At 33.2% G+C, this 21,204-nt stretch overlaps 1 protein-coding gene and 1 long non-coding RNA gene across 2 annotated transcripts in view; both read left to right on the top strand.

Moving 5' to 3' along the window:
* The window catches only part of LOC139498915 (uncharacterized), a 437,948-nt gene that overhangs the window by 18,789 nt on the left and 397,955 nt on the right, over nt 1-21,204 (top strand). The window contains exon 3 of the long non-coding RNA XR_011658043.1: nt 2,903-2,983. This is a non-coding gene — a long non-coding RNA (uncharacterized lncRNA). The remainder of the gene's footprint in view (nt 1-2,902; nt 2,984-21,204) is intronic.
* LOC139498899 (uncharacterized) overlaps nt 3,985-21,204 on the top strand; it is a 99,969-nt gene continuing 82,749 nt past the window's right edge. Inside the window, exons 1-7 of the mRNA XM_071287489.1 lie at nt 3,985-4,387; nt 5,091-5,155; nt 7,410-7,432; nt 8,501-8,584; nt 13,347-13,445; nt 13,784-13,882; nt 14,509-14,616. Coding sequence (XP_071143590.1) covers nt 7,415-7,432; nt 8,501-8,584; nt 13,347-13,445; nt 13,784-13,882; nt 14,509-14,616 — 408 coding nt within the window. The 5' untranslated portion in view covers nt 3,985-4,387; nt 5,091-5,155; nt 7,410-7,414. The remainder of the gene's footprint in view (nt 4,388-5,090; nt 5,156-7,409; nt 7,433-8,500; nt 8,585-13,346; nt 13,446-13,783; nt 13,883-14,508; nt 14,617-21,204) is intronic.

Here is a 21,204-nt window from a genome sequence, read left to right as displayed (position 1 = left end):
AATGTCATTATACCCCCGCTTTAAAAAAGGGGGGGTATACTGTTTTACCTCTGTCTGTCAGTCCGTCAGTCCGTCCGTCAGTCCGTCCGTCCATCAGTCAGTCCGTCCCATGAAACTTTCGTCACATTTTTCTCAGGAACTACACATCCACCCTTTCTTTAATTTGGTATCAACATGTATATATGTTAACCATACCGTGTGATGCGTTTTCAGATTCATCACTTGACAACTTCCTGTTTACCGAACACTTGTATGATTTTACACATGATAGCCAAGTTGAAAATTTTCGTCACATTTTTCTCAGGAACTACACATCCACCCTTTCTGTAATTTGGTATCAACATTTATATATGTTAGCCATACCGTGTGATGCGTTTTCAGATTCATCACTTGACAACTTCCTGTTTACCGAACACTTGTATGATTTTACACATGATAGCCAAGTTGAAAATTTTCGTCACATTTTTCTCAGCAACTACAATACAAGGATTTCTGAAATTTGGTTTCAGGATTTATATAAGTCAGCTATACCGTGTGATGCGTTTTCAGATTCATCACTCGACAACTTCCTGTTTACCGAACACTTGCATATTTTTACACTATTAATATTATCCACTTGCGGCGGGGGTATCATCAGTGAGCAGTAGCTCGCAGTTTCACTTGTTAGGCCTAAATTAAAATATTGTTTGTTTGCCCTTTTCCGACCCTATGTTTTGAAACAGGGTAGGTAGGTAGGTAGGTAAAATATTTTATTTTTTTCCCCAAAAAAATAACTTGGCTCGGTATATTTTTTTTCATGGGTAGGCAGGTAGGTATAATATTTTATTTTATAGATACAAAATCTGCATGTCATTTTTGTCTGTTTTGCTTTTGCTTATAAGTTTCTGGGACTACGCTTCAAAAAAAAGTATCATGTAGAAGGTGAAGTTAATTCATATGCACTACTATTTTGTTTTCAAATATCAAAATATAGAGCTGTGCCGCATATTTTCAACGTTTAAATATGCCTGGAACTTTGAAGAGTTTTAGATTGCACTAATATTCTGTACTACGTACCGTGTACGCTTACCTCTACCTAAAGGTTTTCTGTAAGAGATAACTTTGTCCTGGTAAAATATGTCCGGGCAGACATACATTACTAGTAAAAAAGTCCCTAGAGTGTTTAAATTTCCGTGTGTGCCTATGTTTCTAATAAAAATGGTACAAGACTTAAACTCAATTGTCACATAGTTTACATCGCATTTATAAATGATCTGTATGGAAAACTTGGGCGATTTTACTGCCAAATATTCTCCACTTCACAGGCTTTTGTCACCTTTGGTTCATGTCAGATATAAATAATATAGCAATGCTGGTCGAAGGCATCGTTAACATAATTTTCCTGATCTATGGATCACAAAAGGCCATCCCTACATAGAACACAAAGTCCGTTTACACAAAATACTACGGTTTGTACACACGTTGATAATTGGCAGCCTTGATAATTTTGTATTAAACGAACTTTTTTGTAAATGAACCCTGCTCTTCAAGTATAAAAATACAGAGTTAACGTACGTCATATCAAGATTTCAAAGCGTTCAACATCGATTTCAAACAAATGCTTTGAAATTCTAAATGCAAGTGTTCATGTCAAACGCTCACGTGATACCAAACGGACTAGACCTTTCACGATAAAGATAAAACCCGAGGATTCCGGTAAAAAAGTTTTGAGCGGGAAATACAAATAAAAGATTTTTGGTAGGAACGAAAAATAAAATAAAATAAAGTCTTGCTGATAAATACAAATAAAAGATTTTCAGGCGGAACGAATTTTAAGGGTCGGTCGGTTAAGGGCAAACAAACAATATTTTAATTTAAGCCTTATCCTAGATTCAGTACAAGGTCATCACCTGAAATGACCTGGTCATCCTAGACAACACAGATGTTGGTTCTGATAATTTTAGAAACATAATTAGTCTCTGGATCATTAGTATTCTATATTTAAAGCTATAATAAAATTAGATCACTTCTTTTAGTGATTGATTTGTTCTACTGAAATAGGTGATTATTAAAGAAAGACAACTCTTACTTCCAATCTTATGGAAATTAAATGTTACTTAAATCAGTGATTTAGAAAATCACTCATTTAAGTAAGTCCCCTGACTGTTGATATTATCTATACTGTTGATATTATCTATAATAGGGTTTTCTGTCTAGCATAAAGCAATACATTATTTCATATCCATGTTGTTGAAATATTCATACACTGTAGCTGTAAACTCATAGTAGAGAAACTGTAAATGTGATTAATTACTAAATGTAGTTTATCAGACAATAGACAAAAATCATATTAAATGTGTTGAGTACATTCACTACAAACTAACAGCTCAGAGTCTGAAAAGTCCATTTTTTTGCTCAACCAGTAATGTTGAGTACAGATTTTAATTGACATGCTTGCCCAAAATGTTCAGGGTTCGACCTCTGCGGTCGTATAAAGTTAAGGTGACTTGTGTTTAAATGTGTCGATCTCTCTGAAATTGTACTGCAAGGTACCATAACAGGCAGGAATTGAGTTTGGGGGTAATTACTCCAAGGGGGGTTAAAAGAAAAAAAAATTGGGGGGGGGGGATTTTTTTCTTCATAATTTTTGGGTTTTTATACTGATATGGCAGGAGATACACACCAAACAGGATGTGTAAATTATTATATTAAGTATTGTGCAATAGCAAAGGACACAAAATGACTTCATGCTATAATGAATATGTCCTAAAAACTTTTCCACTAATTAGCTTTGTATGGTACATGTACCTTTTCTTTTTTAATTCATGATCAGGTACATAAAAATTCAGGGAAAGTTTTACCAATATTTATATAAACGTGAAACAAATGAAATTGAGCTACATGTATTTTTTTATATTTTCAGTTTGAAGATCTACTATTAGCAATGATTAGCATGATTAGTATTTATTGTTTCAAGGTCCAGTCAAGTTATTACTATCTATAGGTCAGTGAACATTACATTGATATTATATTGGAACGTTTAATGATTTTTTTATCAAATGAAAATCAGAAATATATTGAATTGTAAATGTGAATTAAAGGGGAGATAATCCAGAGCTATAGGATTCATTCTAAATAGTACTAGACCAGTGTTTGTATTTAAGGGGAGATAATCCAGAGCTATAGGATTCATTCTTAATAGCACTAGACCAGTGTTTGTATTAAAGGGGAGATAATCCAGAGCTATAGGATTCATTCTAAATAGCATTAGTCCAGTGTTTGTATTAAAGGAGAAATAATCCAGAGCTATAGGATTCATTCTAAATAGCATTAGTCCAGTGTTTGTATTAAAGGGGAGATAATCCAGAGCTATAGGATTCATTCTAAATAGCATTAGACCAGTGTTTGTATTAATTCTTTTAGAACAAGGTTAACATTTTGCACTTAGCAACTTTTGTGACGGGATACAAAAAATAAACTGACACAATAACAAAATTAATTGTACTTGGAAGTTGAAACTAATTAAACATTTGCAAGCATTACAAAAAGAGTTGTTAACTTAGAACATGTAGAAATCAAATTGTTCTTTATAATTGTAAGATGGGAGGTCTATGTCAATGAGACAGCAACCAATCAACAAAAGAGGTCAACATTTTATTTAAAAATAGATTATGTCTCTAACATGTTGTTTTTATTTCATTTATATTTTCAGTTTGAACATCTATAATGTCTATTATCATGATTATTGTTTTTTATTTGATAATTGTCCAGTCCTTGTGATCATTGTCCAGTCCTTGTGACCATTGTCCAGTCAATGTGATCCTTGCCAGTTGAGTTCCTATTATAGGTAAGTTTAATTGTATGTGAACTAGATAGAATCATTTACTACTGAAATTTGTTTAAAAAAGATGCAAATGTAGAATTTTAACTCTGACAGGGGGAGATAATTAACAGATATATTTTACATTCAAAATATCACAACACTAGGTTTTATTTATGTAATAAACAAGACCCTAAAACATCTTGTAAAAGTGAAGGTTCAGAGGTCTATATCAATGAGAAAGCATCCAATCAATGAAAGAGGTCAAATTTGTATCAAACAATAGACAATGATAGACAAGCATCTTTATAATATGTTATAATTATATTCCAACCTGAAAAAGAAACATTCATATTCTCATTTTAAACATATATCATCAGTATTTATTTGATCCCTGTCCAGTCAAGTTATTCCTTGTCGGAGTTGTCCTGTCAAGTTGATCCTTGTCCAGTGGAGTTGATCCCTGTCCAGTCAAGTTGATCCTTGTCCAGTCAAGTTGAACCTTGTCCAGTGGATTTGTTCCCTGTCCAGTCAAGTTGATCCTTGTCCAGTGGATTTGATCCCTGTCCAGGCAGGCTGTTGTTATAGGTAAATACATCATATATGAACTATATAGGATCATTTTAATACTGAAATTTGTTTCAATGTAAAATATTCAAACTCTATAAGGGGAGATAATCAACTAAATAGTTCCAACATTCATAATACCCAAGACCAATATTTTATAGTAGATGAGACACACACGAACATGACATCATTGCAAAATTATTTTTCTTAAAAAATAGATAGGTTACACTTATGTGTGAACTTTGGGTAAAGGAAAGAAAAAAAATGAGTGCTAAGGCTACATTGTGTACATCACACTGATATGAACCCTATATTAAACAGGTACAACACAACATTATAACTCCCGTAATATTTCAACAGTATATATTGATGAGAACGCAACCCAACAAAGTAAGAACGGAAATATGTAGAGGTCAATATATAGTCAATAAATACAAAATATCTAGAAATGACAAGGTCTAGATTTTCATGACGCTGGCCATAAAAGTAAGGGTTTATTCATGTTAATGAAATAATTAAAAAAGATACCTTTATTGTTCATAGTTTTTTTGTTGAAACAGGAAATAACACACAAACATTGATATGTTTATAAGATAAAGAAAAATTCATATATATCACAACAGTTACTGAAAAAAGAAGTACCGATAAAGTATTTTGAAGTGATACATATATTTTACATATATCAAGCTTAAACAAGTAAATAATATTTATCAATATTTTTCAGAGATGCTTTAGATGATTGCACTTTCTGACTGATAAATTTAGCTGACCTCAGTTTTCATCAAATTAGTATGTATTGTATCATATATATGTTTTAGTTCACCTGGCATACTCATCACTTAGCGTCAGTTGTCTATCGTTGTTGTTGTTAAATTTTACAAAAATCCTCTCCTCTGAAACTACTGGGACAAATTAAACCAAACTTGGCCACAATTATCATTAGAGTATCTAGTTTTAAAAATGTGTCAGATGACCCTGCCTGCAAACAAACATGGCGGACATGGCTAAACATAGAACATTTGTGAACAATATAAGTTGTGTCTATTATCTGAAAAAATGCTTTGAATAAGAGAAAATCTGAAAAGGGACAGAAATTTTCAGAATGTTGAGAACTACCTGCTGTTTATTTACATCAAAACTGTCAGACTCCTTTAAGGAGTCATTGCACTTATGTCAAATTTTACTGATTTTTTTTTTCATTTCCGCTGATTATTTTCCAAACTATAATAGATAGGGAGGAACTTTTAAAAGCAAAAATTATCAGACAGACAAATCTACATATAAGTCAAACATGACTGAAATCATTAGACAACACACCATTACATACTTTTCAGGGGTTTGATTTGTTTGGGCCCAATGATCTGGGCCCTTTCAATTCTGAGAGGAAACCTTTGAAATTGGAAAACAAATGTCCAAGGCCTCCCATCCTTTATGTTAGTGCTTTTTTCAGTACTATTACATTTCTTGAGGAGGGCCTTTCACTTGAAAATTCAAATGGTCTACATGGTCCAGGACTTAACATTCTTTTAAGGAAATTTTAAAGCGTACTTATAGAAAATGGCTGTGGACATGAATTCGCTATCTATCTATTTATATCTATATTTATGTTTATATGGATTATATGACCGTCGGCAGTTTTTGGAGGTCAACTTGATTCTTATTTGAATACTGTCAGGAATCAAATACACACGAAACGATAATACATATTATCAAGCCTTGTAAATTATCGGTTGAAGGCTGTGAGGTGACCTTTAGTTCTTAACTTCTATGTTATTTGGTCTCTGGTGGAGAAATGAATAACTGGCAATCATACCACATCTTATGTTATGTTGCAAAAGATTTGTAAAAGGGTCATACTTTATTTATGTTATTTTATTAAATATATTTTTTGTTAACCGGCTTTTTGTGACAAAAATGTCGGTTATTGATTTGGGGATGTACGGCGGGCACACGGGCGGGCGGCAATCAAATGTTGTCCGTGCATTAACTCATGAACCGTTCAACCAAAGCTTTTAAAATTTTAATATGTTGCTCCTGACAAGTAAATGAAGGTCAAATTCAATAATGGCGATTTTTCCAGTCGTGTCCGTGCATTTTCTCATGAACCATTCAACCAAAGCTTTTGAAATTTTTTATATGTTGTTACGGATGACAAAATAGAGGTCAAGTTAAATAATGACAATTTTGACTTTTACCATTCAGGAGTTATGGCTCTTGAAAGATCGTAAAATGGTGTTTCCATTCATGTTGTTGCATTTACTCATGAACCATTCAATCTAAGCTTTTCAAAGTTTAATATGTTGATACTGATGACAAAATGAAGGTCAAATTTGATATTGACGATTTTCACTTTCATCATTCATCAGTAATGGTTCTTGTGATATTGCCAGGACACAAATAAATGTTAACAAATCCGGTTTGCTGTCGTTGTGACAGCCTCTTGTTTTTTAATTAAGTTGAGGGTGTTGACCATGTTTATGTATTGCAGGATGTGGAAATGCTACCACCGTCTCGTAAATTTGAACAACCTAACATTCTGTAAAAAGTTATTAGTCACTTGTGTAATAAACTAAAATTCATATTCATTCATCACCATGATTAATTTACAACTACACTAGTACATGTTGGGAAGGTAGGCAGTCTTTCTTTCTTTTTACCAGAATTTGGTTTCCAGATGGTAAGAAGAGAACCACTTCATGAAATTTTCAGTGAGTTTTTTGTACCTTTAAGCAATGATGAAATTTTATTTTAGTCAAATTGGTTTGTTCCTTTCTACATGTTCTAGAGTTATGGTCCTTGATCATTGGGAAAATTAAAAGATTTTTTGGCATCTGGATGATATAGAAAAAACAACTGAAATGGTATATGCATTATGAAATGTTAAAGGTATGTTATTGAGCACTAAACACAGGCGAGGCTCATTATCACTCATTTCAGTATTTACCATTTCAGAGTTGTGGTTGTTGATAATTTTCAATTAGCAGAAACAATTAGCCTGGCAATTATTACTCAACAGATTTGTACATTTATTTTTCTATTTTAGGAAATATGGAAGATTGGAATGAGGTAAGATGTTTTCTTCTTTAAAGTCAAACAGTCGAGTGATTTTTGTCGAGCCTGCAACAGTTATGTCGCGAAAGCGAGACAGTGTGATCCTAGATTCCCTCGACATCGTCAACATTAAGGTTCATTCTGTTGTTAAAATTTTTTTTAGACATCAATTTTGTTTGTCAAACCTTCATGGAATTTTAAGAAACTTGGACAGAAGCTTTTTTATGAACAAAATACTGTAACCATTATAACTCGTGCAATACAGCAATATATTTTTTAACTACTCGCTCAACATGGGAAAGAAGTGACGAAGACTCCTAAACGTGCGAATGATGTTCACTAAAACAAAAAGTTTTTGACGGAAATGCAACGAACTCAAAAGAGGTCTATTCATTTTGATTACCCAAGCTTACCTATTGTTTGTCAGGAAACTTGAAGTAGTGATTAACATCTGTAAAAACACATAAGTGTCAAATATGTCCCCACTGACAAAAAGGCTACTTGATCATTAAATAGTCACTATTTAATTTCTTTTTCTTGATTGAAAATATGTTTTTAGGCTAAAATATTAAAAACAACAATGTTATTTCTTTAACAGAGAAAGCTCAGATACATTCAAAGTAAATCTGTCAAACAAATTATATCATCAAACATACAAATATTACAATGCTCCTTTCCAAGTTGTTATAAATTGCATGTTTATATTGAAAATATTGAAACACAATTTTCACTCAGATTAGCTTTTTTATGTGAGGATCAAATGTTTAAAAAAAATCTTTTTCTTCTTCAAAACTTAGAAACAGTATACAATGTAATCATAAGCAGGGTTTCTTCTGGGTCTATTTTCTTTTTCACCACCTCTTTTGCAAAAACAAAAATGTTTTCGCCACTTTCAATTCACCCCACACTATTGTTTGTCACATTATTGTATACTAAAGACTACAATGTCTCCCTTGTATTAACCAATAAAAATAGGTCATTCTAAAGTGTTTAACAGTTATTGTTTGGTGTTAGCGTGAAACTCATTTTAGTTACTACACTCTTTGCATTCTGTTAAATGTAAACTCTATTTCTTTCGTACAGAAACTTATTGCAGCTGCTTACAAGGGAAGAGTAGAAGAATTGAAGCTTTGCCTAGCGAACGGAGCTAACATTGATTATCAACAGGTAAACTTGTTACATTAAATATCAAGTAGGTAAACTTGTAACATTGACTATCAAGTAGGTAAACTTGTAACATTGACTATCAAGTAGGTAAACTTGTAACATTGACTATCAAGTAGGTAAACTTGTAACATTGACTATCAAGTAGGTAAACTTGTAACATTGACTATCAAGTAGGTAAACTTGTAACATTGACTATCAAATAGGTAAACTTGTAACATTGACTATCAAGTAAAATGTAGGTAGACTTGTAACATTGACTATTAAGTAGGTAGACTTGTAACATGGACTATCAAGTAGGTAAACTTGTAACATGGACTATCAAGTAGGTAAACTTGTAACATTAAATATCAAATAGGTAAACTTGTAACATGGACTATCAAATAGGTAAACTTGTAACATGGACTATCAAATAGGTAAACTTGTAACATGGACTATCAAATAGGTAAACTTGTAACATGGACTATCAAATAGGTAAACTTGTAACATGGACTATCAAATAGGTAAACTTGTAACATGGACTATCAAATCGGTAAACTTGTAACATTGCCTATCAAGTAGGTAAACTTGTAACATTGACTATCAAATAAGTAAACTTGTAACATTGAATATCAAGTAGGTAAACTTGTAACATAGTAGGTTAACTTATCATGACACAAGAATGGTGTGCAACTCAAAACATGAAACATTATGACTAAACACTGATTTTCAACACAGAACATGAGACACATCATGACACAACACTGGTGTAAAAAACAGAGCATGTAACACATCAGGACACTACATTGATAAACATGTAACATAGAAGTTAACTTATCATGACACAACAATGTTGTTTAACACAAAACATGACATTATGACGAACCACTGATGCTCAACACAGAACACAAGACACATTATGACACAACACTGATGTTCAACACAGAACATGAGACACATTATGACACAACACTGATGTTCATCATAGAACACGAGACACATCATGATATAACATTGATGTTCAACACAGAACATGAGACACATTATGACACAACACTGATGTTCAACACAGAACACGAGACGCATCATGACACAACACTGATGTTCAATACAGAACATGAAACACATCATGATACAACACTAGTGTTCAATACAAAATAGGAGACACATGCAACAACACTAATGCATTTAAACACAACATGTGACAAATCATGACACAACACTGATGTTTAACACGGAACATGAATCACATGACACAACACTGGTGTTCAACACATGACATGAGTCACATGACAGAACATTGATGTTCAACATAGAACATGACACATATCAGGACACAACACTGATGTTCAACACAGGACATATCATATCACAAAACATGAGACAAAACAGGACACAACACAGATGTTAAACACAGAATGTGACACATATCAGGACACAACACTGATGTTCAACACAGAAAATAAGACACAACACTGACACATACATGTAATCAGAGTACTGCACTAAATCTGAACAACATATGTTCTACACCTGACAACTGAGAGTAAATAGACAAACAAATATAACAACTAACAACATATGGTCTGGACCTGACCTGACTACATAGAGTAAATAGACAAACAAATATAACAACTAACAACATATGGTCTGGACCTGACCTGACTACTCAGAGTAAATAGACAAACAAATATAACAACTAACAACATATGGTCTGGACCTGACCTGACTACTCAGAGTAAATAGACAAACAAATATAACAACTAACAAACATATGGTCTGGACCTGACCTGACTACTCAGAGTAAATAGACAAACAAATATAACAACTAACAACATATGGTCTGGACCTGACCTGACTACTCAGAGTAAATAGACAAACAAATATAACAACTAACAACATATGGTCTGGACCTGACCTGACTACTCAGAGTAAATAGATAAACAAATACAACCACTAACAACACATGGCCTGGACCTGACTACTCAGAGTAAATAGACAAACAAATATAACAACAAACAACACATGGTCTGGACCTGACTACTCAGAGTAAATAGATAAACAAATACAACCACTAACAACACATGGCCTGGACCTGACTACTCAGAGTAAATAGACAAACAAATAACACAACTCATGGTCTGGACCTGACCTGACTACTCAGAGTAAATAGACAAACAAATATAACAACACACAACACACGGTTTGAACCTGACCTGACTACTCAGAGTAAATAGACAAACAAATATGACAACACACAACATATGGTCTGGACCTGACCTGACTACTCAGAGTAAATAGACAAACAAATATAACAACACATAACACACGGTCTGAACCTGACCTGACTACTCAGAGTAAATAGACAAACAAATATGACAACTAACAACACATGGCCTTGACCTGACTACTCAGAGTAAATAGACAAACAAATACAACAACTAACAACACATGGCCTGGACCTGACTACTCAGAGTAAATAGACAAACAAATACAACAACTAACAACACATGGCCTGGACCTGACTACTCAGAGTAAATAGACAAACAAATACAACAACTAACAACACATGGCCTGGACCTGACTACTCAGAGTAAATAGACAAACAAATACAACAACTAACGACACATGGTCTTGACCTGACTTCTCAGAGTAAATAGACATACAAATACAACAACAAACAACACATGGCCTGGACCTGACCTGACTACTCAGAGTAAATATACAAACAAATATAACAACTTTCAACACATGGTCTGGACCTGACTACTCAATAGTAAATATACAAACAAATGTAACAACAAACAACACATGGTCTGGACCTGACTACTCAATAGTAAATATACAAACAAATGTAACAACACACAACACATTGTCTGGACCTGACTACTCAGAGTAAATAGACAAACAAATATAACAACACACAACACATGGTCTGGACCTGACTACTCAGAGTAAATAGACAAACAAATAAACAACTTACAACACATGGTCTGGACCAGACTACTCAGAGTAAATAGACAAACAAATAAACAACTTACAACACATGGTCTGGACCTGACCTGACTACTCAGAGTAAATAGACAAACAAATAAACAACTTACAACACATGGTCTGGACCTGACTACTCAAGAGTAAATAGACAAACAAATGTAACAACTTACACCACATGGTCTGGACCTGACTACTCAGAGTAAATAGACAAACAAATATAACAACACACAACACATGGTCTGGACCTGACTACTCAGAGTAAATAGACAAACAAATATAACAACTTACAACACATGGTCTGGACCTGACTACTCAGAGTAAATAGACAAACAAATATAACAACAAACAACACATGGCCTGAACCTGACCTGACTACTCCGAATAAATATACAAACAAATATAACAACTTTCAACACATGGTCTGGACCTGACTTCTCAGAGTAAATAGACAAACAAATATAACAACACACAACACATGATCTGGACCTGACCTGACTACTCAGAGTAAATAGACAATTAATATAACAACACACAACACATGGCCTGGACCTGACTACTCAGAGTAAATAGACAATTAATATAACAACACACAACACATGATCTGGACCTGACTACTCAAAGTAAATAGAAAAACAAATATAACAACAAACAACACATGGTCTGTACCTGACTACTCACAGTAAATAGACAATAAATATAACAACACACAACACAAGGCCCAGACCTGACCTGACTACTTAGTAAATAGACAAACAAATATAACAACAAACAACACATGGTCCAGGTTGTCTGATTTGGTACGGGCACAAAATGTGGAGGGTTAAACCATATTTGCTTTTGTACCATTCCCCCTTGGCCTATCTAAACCATTGGTATTAAAAATAAAACACACAATAATAAAACCTGCACTATTCAATTACCATTGGTCTGTATGTTAACTGATACTTAGTCATTATACTGAGTCAAGATTAAATCCAAATTCTGAATTAAATTAGACAGTTTTGCATGGTTTGATTTTAAAATATTTCTCTTTTTGTTTGAGTTATGGATTGTGAAGTTCTTATTTTGCTTCTTGACATGAAACAATTTTTTACACTTATGTTTCACTTGATGTTGTGTTAACAACTTTGGTCAGGTAGTGATATGTATAAAGATCTAATGTAGAAATATCTTGTAAAAAGGACAAATAGTCATTAGATTCATATAAAATGTAATTCCGTTTTACTCTTATAATTGTTCTGAATCAGAAAATACTACTCTTTTTCACTTTTCTTTGATTTTTTTAAATTAATGATTATACTGAATCTGCACTAAATCCTGTTGTTAATTAGACATGTTTCATGGACAACAAATACTTGTATGAATAATAATAATGATAATAATAATAATCTTTATTTAAACATGGTAAAGAGGATCTCAACTTCTTTATGTTGTACTAAATCAGGAAATTAAACTTTTTTCATGCTTTTTTGAATAATTTATTATTAATGGAATCTACACTAAATCCTGTTGTTAATTTATATAGGTTTAATGGACAACTAATATTTGTAATAATCATATAAAGTGGGGTCTCATTTTACTCATAGTATTGTTCTGAATCAGAAAATATAACTTTTTTCATTTTTCTTTGAAAAATTTCTGTTATAAAATTTATGATCAAACTGAATCTACACTAAATCCTGTTGTTAATTAGACAGTTTTAATTAATGTGACTGGTCATTTCTGTTTATATTTATTACACAACATTGTTCAGTTTATCAGACAAGTTTTGATGTCAGTTGTATTATTCCAGTTAGGTGGATGGACAGCATTAATGTGGGCAGCCATGAGAGGACATGTGGAAGTGTCTCGACTTCTTCTGGAGAACAGATGTAACAAAGATATCACATCAGTATGTTATCTACTAAATCTGATCACATTACTTTTAATCAACACAAAATCATGTTGTTAATTAGACAGGTTTAATGAACAACTAATATTATTTGTTAGAATCATATAAAGTGGGGTCTCATTTTACTCATAGTATTGTTCTGAATCAGAAAATATAACTTTTTTCATTTTTCTGTGAAAAATTTCTGTTATAAAATATATGATCATACTGAATCTTCACTAAATCCTGTTGTTAATCAGACAGTTTTAATTAATGTGACTGTTTAGTTCTGTTTATATTTATTACACAACATTGTCCAGTTTATCAGACAAGTTTTGATGTCAGTTGTATTATTCCAGGATACTGGACGGACAGCATTAATGTGGGCAGCCATGAGAGGACATGTGGAAGTGTCTCGACTACTTCTGAAGAACAGATGTAACAAAGATATCACAGATGTATGTTATCTACTAAATCTGATCACATTACTTTTAATCAACACTAAATCATGTTGTTAATTAGACAGGTTTAATGAACAACTAATATTATTTGTTAGAATCATATAAAGTGGGGTCTCATTTTACTTATCTCCTCGTACTAAATCAGGAAATGTAACTTATTTTCATATTTCTTTGAAAAAGTTTTTTTTTTTAAATTGATCATTATTCTGAACCATGTTAATCAGACAGATTTAATTATTATATCAACAAATACTTGCTAGAATTATATAAAGTGAGATCTCATTTATCTCTGTGCATTGCACTGAATCCCTTGATATAAATATTTTATGCATTTCTTGAAAAAAGGTTAACATGACATTTCTGATGGAAGTTCTGACATCCCACAAAAAAAACTTGTTGTTTATTTGTTGTTTTTATGTACAATATGAATACAAGTGTGACTGGTCATTTTGTTCAGTTTTGACCACTGATTCATGTGATATACATTTTGTTTTTATTTATTAGACAACATTATCCTGTTTATCAGACAAGTTTTATATCAGTTGTAGGATATGTTGTATACTATTTATATTGGTAACAAAGTAGTATCCATAATATTTACATGTTATTTGGTATTATTATAGAGAGATGGTAAAACAGCTCTACATCTGGCTGCTGAGTTTGGTGGTCTACATGTCACAAGATGTCTTGTAGAAGAAGGAGGCATCAGTCCCTTTGTTAAAACACATGAGGTAATATATAATAGTAAAGGCTCAGTATTTAACTAGTAAATAATGCATCACTAAAATGATGTTTAAGATATTTTTGGTCAAATGGAAATTTTTTTCTCAAGGTTATAGTTACACATATGTCATATGATCCTTTAAATTGAACTAAAAATATGAAAGTGTTTTATAGACTTGTATGGCTTAGTTTTACTATAAAACACATGAACATAGATGACCAGGCCACCCTTAAAAAATTGTTTGTTTGGCATTGCCGACCCACACTATCAGCAGGTGGGTAGGTAGGTAGGGTTTTTTTTTTTACATTTAAAAGCTTTATACATGTAAATCATGAAGTCTCTAGATCAATGTTGTCTAAAACATTGCACCATTGTTGTGTGTACATGCTGGTGGTTTCTTTGAAAGGGGTCAACCGTCAATGTCACATTCTACATCATATGGATAATTAAGTCTCCCAAACAAAGTTTGGAGACTTTTTGTTTTTGCTCAGTTCTTATTATTATGGCACCCTCAACGGAGTAGGGGTGACATATTGTTATTGTTCGTTTCTTTTTTTCTTATTATGTCACCCGATCGACAATGTCGGGTGACATATTGCTATTCCTCTGTTTCTTTTTCCGTATTATTATTTTTTTTCCACCTAATTTTGTCCGACCGCTTTCTCGTTACCAAAGGAACCAATCTAAATGATAGTTCACTATAACAAGGAACCCTGACTTTCGAGTTGCAGTGCAACTTTGGAACTAAAAAACGGCTGCCGTTATCATGGAAACAGAACAATTGTGAAAAAATCCAGTTTTTGATTTTAATGAATTATTTGGATATGCTTAAACTCAGAATCATTATATTTTGATACAATGTAGGTGCCCACTATATACTGGTTTTGGAGGATTTTGGCAATCATTGGAACTACTATGTTGCCATAGAAACTACACCAAAAATTTCAAAAATATCAGAATGCTCCAAATTTAACGAAACTTTACAGTAACGATGAGCAACATTGGTAGATGTGGAATCTGGCGTTAGAATTTCAAAAATGTCTGCCGTTACCATGGAAACAATGTAAAACAGGTCAAAATGGTCCAAAAACCTCAAAGTGGCATTTACTTTCTTAAAATGGTAGGTCAAATTGATGGAAACTTTGATGGTATGGTCCCTCCCATGTACCAATGTGGTATATGCCATTAACTTTTGGGAATGGTCTCTGTTACCATAGGAACCAATCGAAATGTCAAAAATTTCAAAAAGTTCAAAATGCTCCAAAATTGATAAAACTTAATAGGATTGTTGACTGTCAAGTCTGCATGAGACTTTTGAAGTTGGAATTTCAAAAATGGCTACAGTTGCCACGGAAACTGGAAAAATGTCAAATATTTTCGAAATGCTCCAAACTTAATGAAACTTAATATTATTGTACACTGGCATGTATAGGTGAGACTTTTGACTTTGCAAATTTCAAAATGGCTGCTGTTGCCATGGAAACAGCAAAAATGTCATGTTTTTAAAAATGAACTAAATGTACTGAAAATTTACAGAAAATGTATAGCCATGCAAATATGTGCATTCACTGTTAAAAGTTTTTGAAATGGCTGCCGCTTAGTGGCAATGGGGGGAAGGGTGACATCCGCTATTGCTTGCAATAGCAATTCTAGTTATATTTATTCTTCCACACTTCTATTTCTCGGAATTGGCTGGAACAATATTAATGGAACTATACCATAATGTTGACCACCACATTAAATAGTGCAGTGGGGTATGGCACCGTCAAGATGGCTGCCGTTGCCATGGAAACCAAACAAATGTAAAAAAATCCAGTTTTTTGTTTTGGTGAACTGTTTGGATAGGCTTGAACTCAGAACCATTATATTTTAATACAATGTAGGTGCCCACTATATACAGGTGTTGGATGATTTTGACACTCATTGGAACTACCATGTTGCAATGGAAACTACACCAAAAATTTCAAAAATATCAAAATGCTCCAAACTTAATGAAACTTCACAGTAAGGATGAGCAACATTGGAAGATGTGGAATTTGGCGTTGGAATTTGCAAAAAATCTGTTGTTACCATGGAAACAATGCAAAAAGGTCAAAAGTTTTAAAATTTTTTAAAAAAGATGCAAACTGGATGAAACTTTACAGAAATGGTCACTGGCATAAGCAGAGTTCACTTTTGAAGTTGGAATTTTCAAAATGGCTGCCGTAACCATGGAAACAGCAAAATGTCTAAAATATCAAAATGCTCCAAACTTAACGAAACTTTACAAAAATGATAATTTGCATGTGTAGATTCATTCTTTGACTTTAGAAATGTTTCAAAATGGCTGCCGCTCGCCTGGCAATGGGGGAAGGGTGCCATCCGCTATTGCTTGCAATAGCAAATCTAGTTTTTATTATTATTATGTCACCCGATCGACACTGTCGGGTGACATATTGCTATTCTTCTTCTTCTTCTTCTTTTTCTTATTCCACTTTTAAAAATGAACTTGTCCGCAGCGTTTCTCCAAAACTGCTGGTCAGATTTACTTAGGGTTTCATAGAATGTTAGATTAATATGTCTAGGTGAGCCATCAATCTTTCGTTTGTGCATTTGGGCTATTGAGGGGTATTTTGGGGGGAGAAAAGAGGGAGGGGTTTACTATAGAACCCTATGGAATTTTATTTTCTAAAATTTTCAAATGAATATGACTTGAAAACTGTAAGTTATAAACACACGCAATCTTCAGAAATGATCATAGGACAATAAAACAAATCACATGAAATATAGGGTAAGTCCCTGGGGGTCATCTTCACTCCCTTCAATTTGAGAATATGCTATTATCTTGTAAACGGTCCAGATCCCTACCCCTAAACCATATATATTCTTCAATGGGACGATAAAACAAATCAAACGAAAATAAAGGGAAGTCCCTGGGGGTCACCCCCACCCCGTTTAATTTGAGAATATGCTATTATCTTGTAAAAGGTCCAGATCCCCACCCCTAAACCATATATATTCTTGTAGGGGACAATAAAACAAATCAAATGAAATAAAAGGGAAGTCCCTGGGGGGTCACCCCCACCCCGTTCAATTCGAGAATGTACTATTGACTTGTAAACTGTCCAGATTCCCACCCCTAAACCATATTTTTTCTTGTGGGGGACAATACAACAAATGGAATGAAATTCAAGGTAAGTCCCTGGTGTCACCCCCATCCTGTTCAATTTAAGAATGTGCTATTATGTTTTAAACGGCCCAGATCCCCACCCCTAAACCATATATATGCTGGTAGGGGATGATAAAACAAATGAAATAAAATAAAAGGGAAGTCTTTAGGGGGTTACCCCACCCCCTCTTGTTTTAAAACTTGTTAACGGTCATGATCCCCACCCTAAATCGTATATATTCTTGTATGGAAAAATAAAACATCAAATGAAATATAGGGAAAGTCCATGGGAGTCACCCCACCCCACATGTATGAAAAACTTTTAAATGGTTGAGATCCCCACCCCTAAACCATATATATTCTTGTATGGGACAATAGAATAAATCAAAGTCCCTGGTGGTCACCACCACCCCCTCCTGTTTGAATACTTGTAAATGTATGGGACCACAGGAATGGCGAGTTATGGGAGCTTTGTTTGGGAGACTTCGTAACAGCATCCTGTTACAATAACTTCTTGTTTCATGTAAGACAGTCAGTTTCATTGGCAGAGTTAACCAAAGTACCCAGAAAAAAACACAGAACTTCAGGCAGGAAACTGACAAATTAACCATATAAAATGTATGACGTGAAACTTGAAGTTTTATTGTCGGACTGCCCATTGAACAGAACATCTTGAAGTTGTGGTCACAATTTTGTTAAATAACCATAAGTTAAATGGCTCAACCACTACGGCTCCTTGTATAAATGGACAAAGATTTAAAACTTTGATTGTTTGCTTTGGTTTTACTTGAAGGAAAACGCCAACCTGCGGTAGGAAACTGACTAACCTATCACATATGACATGAAAATCAAACCTTAATTTTGCAACTGTCCAACGAGGGCTCAAACCAATACCTAGATGCTAGTAATCATACATGTAAGGTGTGACAAACTACCATACAAACACGCCTAAGTACTGCCCCTGAGAAGTTTTGAGGATAAAGGATTTGTACCAAATTAGGATAGCAAAATATTGGAAGGTTGGCACAAATAGACACAGTGTTTATACTAATATTATCACAGTCAGGGATGGGCACGATTACTGACAAATGTAATCGATTAATAATCGATTACATGAAGGATTTTGTGCAATCGATTAATAATCGATTACTCAAATTTTAGTATGTAATCGATTACAATCGATTACAATCGATTACTTTATCAAAAGTAATTACATTACTTTCCGATTACTGTCAATTACATACTTTAACATTTCAACAAAAAATAACATGAGTAAAACACAATTATATTGTTCAACATTTGTATAGTGGAAATTAAGATCTTTACCAAATTCATCATTCAAAGCATTGTTTCTAAATTATAAGTTAATAGCTGTTTTTTAGATCAAATCTCTTGATGAAGATTAGAAATATTTAGAAAATCTTGAAATTTTGACTTTCAACATAAATGAAAGATGTCATCGCATTGCAATAATCACTTATTCATAACTAATTGTTTTTCAAAAAAATTAGCTTTTTACTGACTAAGGTTAGCTTTTTTGTTTTTACTCTTTAGAATTTTTTTATTTTAGCATAGTTAATTATAATGTTGAAGGAAACATAACAAAAGTAGAATAATTAATAAGTTCAGCTAATTTTTAAGATCAAAATGTTTTTTATAATGACATTAAACCTTTTGTTTGGATAACCACCCTAATTACAGATTACTTAACTGAGGGGGAGGACAGGGGGGTACCCTTCTCCCTTCTCCCACCCGTCTTCTCCTTTCTCCTACCCCCGTTCTCATTTCTCCCATTAGAATAAAACATCTCCTTTTGAGATATTTTTTCTTGAAATATTAGAAAATTTTTTAAAAGGAGAGATATTTTATTTTTTCTCCTTTCTCCAACTTTTTCTCCTTTCTCCCAGCCTTCCTCTCCTTTCTCCTACCCCCTTTCTCCTTTCTCCCACCCCCTTTCTCCTTTCTCCTACCCCCTTTCTCCCTGTCTCCCTTACCCCTGTCCTCCCCCTCTTAACTGCTACTGGAGTACAATTTATAACCTGGGGCTAAATATTGTAAATTTCCTTCTTAATTAGACATAAGATAATTAAATAAAAACAAAGTATGTTTGTTATTGATTAGAAGACTATGATCATCTCATTAGTAAAGGCAAGAATGTTGTTAAGATTTGTTTACTTTTTCAATCAAATTATATACAAAATATATTTATGCCATTGGTTCATTGTCCGGACTTAGAATGCAAATATTTTTGATTTTTGCTTATAAAATATTTTGATTTTATTGAAATTTGGTTCATAAACACGTAAACAAACAATAATTGCTATTATGATAGGTTATTTGTAAAAACGGCAGTCGTTTATTTATTGTTTCATTGACACAAAAAACAGAGGAGGAAGCTATGTTTGTAGTACGTTTGTATTTCGTCAATGTGTTTATGAAAGGTAATAACAAAAGCACTGCATCCCACCTAAAATCTAACTTAAACTTTTCAATAGACGTTTAAGATTCATCTGAGTACTTGCGAGTACTCGAGTATTATGACCGAGTATCCGAGTATTAAATTTCAGATCTTTTGACATCCCTATTTTATTTTGAGCGGCAAGTTTTTCAGTGGGTCGGGCGGCAATGCCAAACAAATGAAATTTTATTTTAGGCCTCATATAAAAGAAATCCAGTATTTGTTTTCAAAATCTTCAAAAATAAAATCATTTTGTTTATAGACCACTAACATGACTAATACATTTTGGGTGATTAGTTATACTAAAAGTGGATAATTTTATTATTCCATAATTTGTAAGCCAAATTTAAGTATATGAATATCTCAGTTTTAGGGAAAAGAAGCAATAATAATAACCTATAAGTAATTGGATAAAATAGTTTTTGATATCAAAAATAATAATTTGTATTGATTCAAAATTAGACCTGGCAATATCCTGAATATGACACTTGTAGTCATTAAACAAAATGAAAACAAATAAACTGTCAAAAGACCCATACACCAATCCGTTGTCATGACAATGATAACAAAATTATAAGATAGTATCAAAATAGTCTTAAGCAATACATTAAATAAAGGCAACAGTAGTAGAAATTCATAAATCGATAGAGAAAAAAATAAATCCGGGTTACAAACTAAAACTCAGGGAAACGCATCGAATATAAGAGAACTACGAAACAACAGAAACACAACATTAAAATGTAACACACACAGGAAACGAACTATAATATAACAATGGCCATTTCCCTCGCTTGGTACAGGGCATTTCAAAATAAAAATAGTGGGCATGCCAAACCTCCCGCTTTAATGGCGATGTTAATTATAATATTAAACTGACAACATTACAAAACAGGACTACAATACAAAAAAATATTAACCTGTCACTGATATTTTCACACTTGTAGTGAATACAACTCTTTGTCACTTAATTAGGGGTTATTCATGGATTA

The sequence above is a fragment of the Mytilus edulis genome, chromosome 12 (assembly GCF_963676685.1).
Source record: "Mytilus edulis chromosome 12, xbMytEdul2.2, whole genome shotgun sequence".
NCBI classification, from domain to species: domain Eukaryota; kingdom Metazoa; phylum Mollusca; class Bivalvia; order Mytilida; family Mytilidae; genus Mytilus; species Mytilus edulis.
The sequence above is the reverse complement of the archived record's forward strand: the minus strand, read 5'-3'. Positions and strand labels throughout refer to the sequence as shown.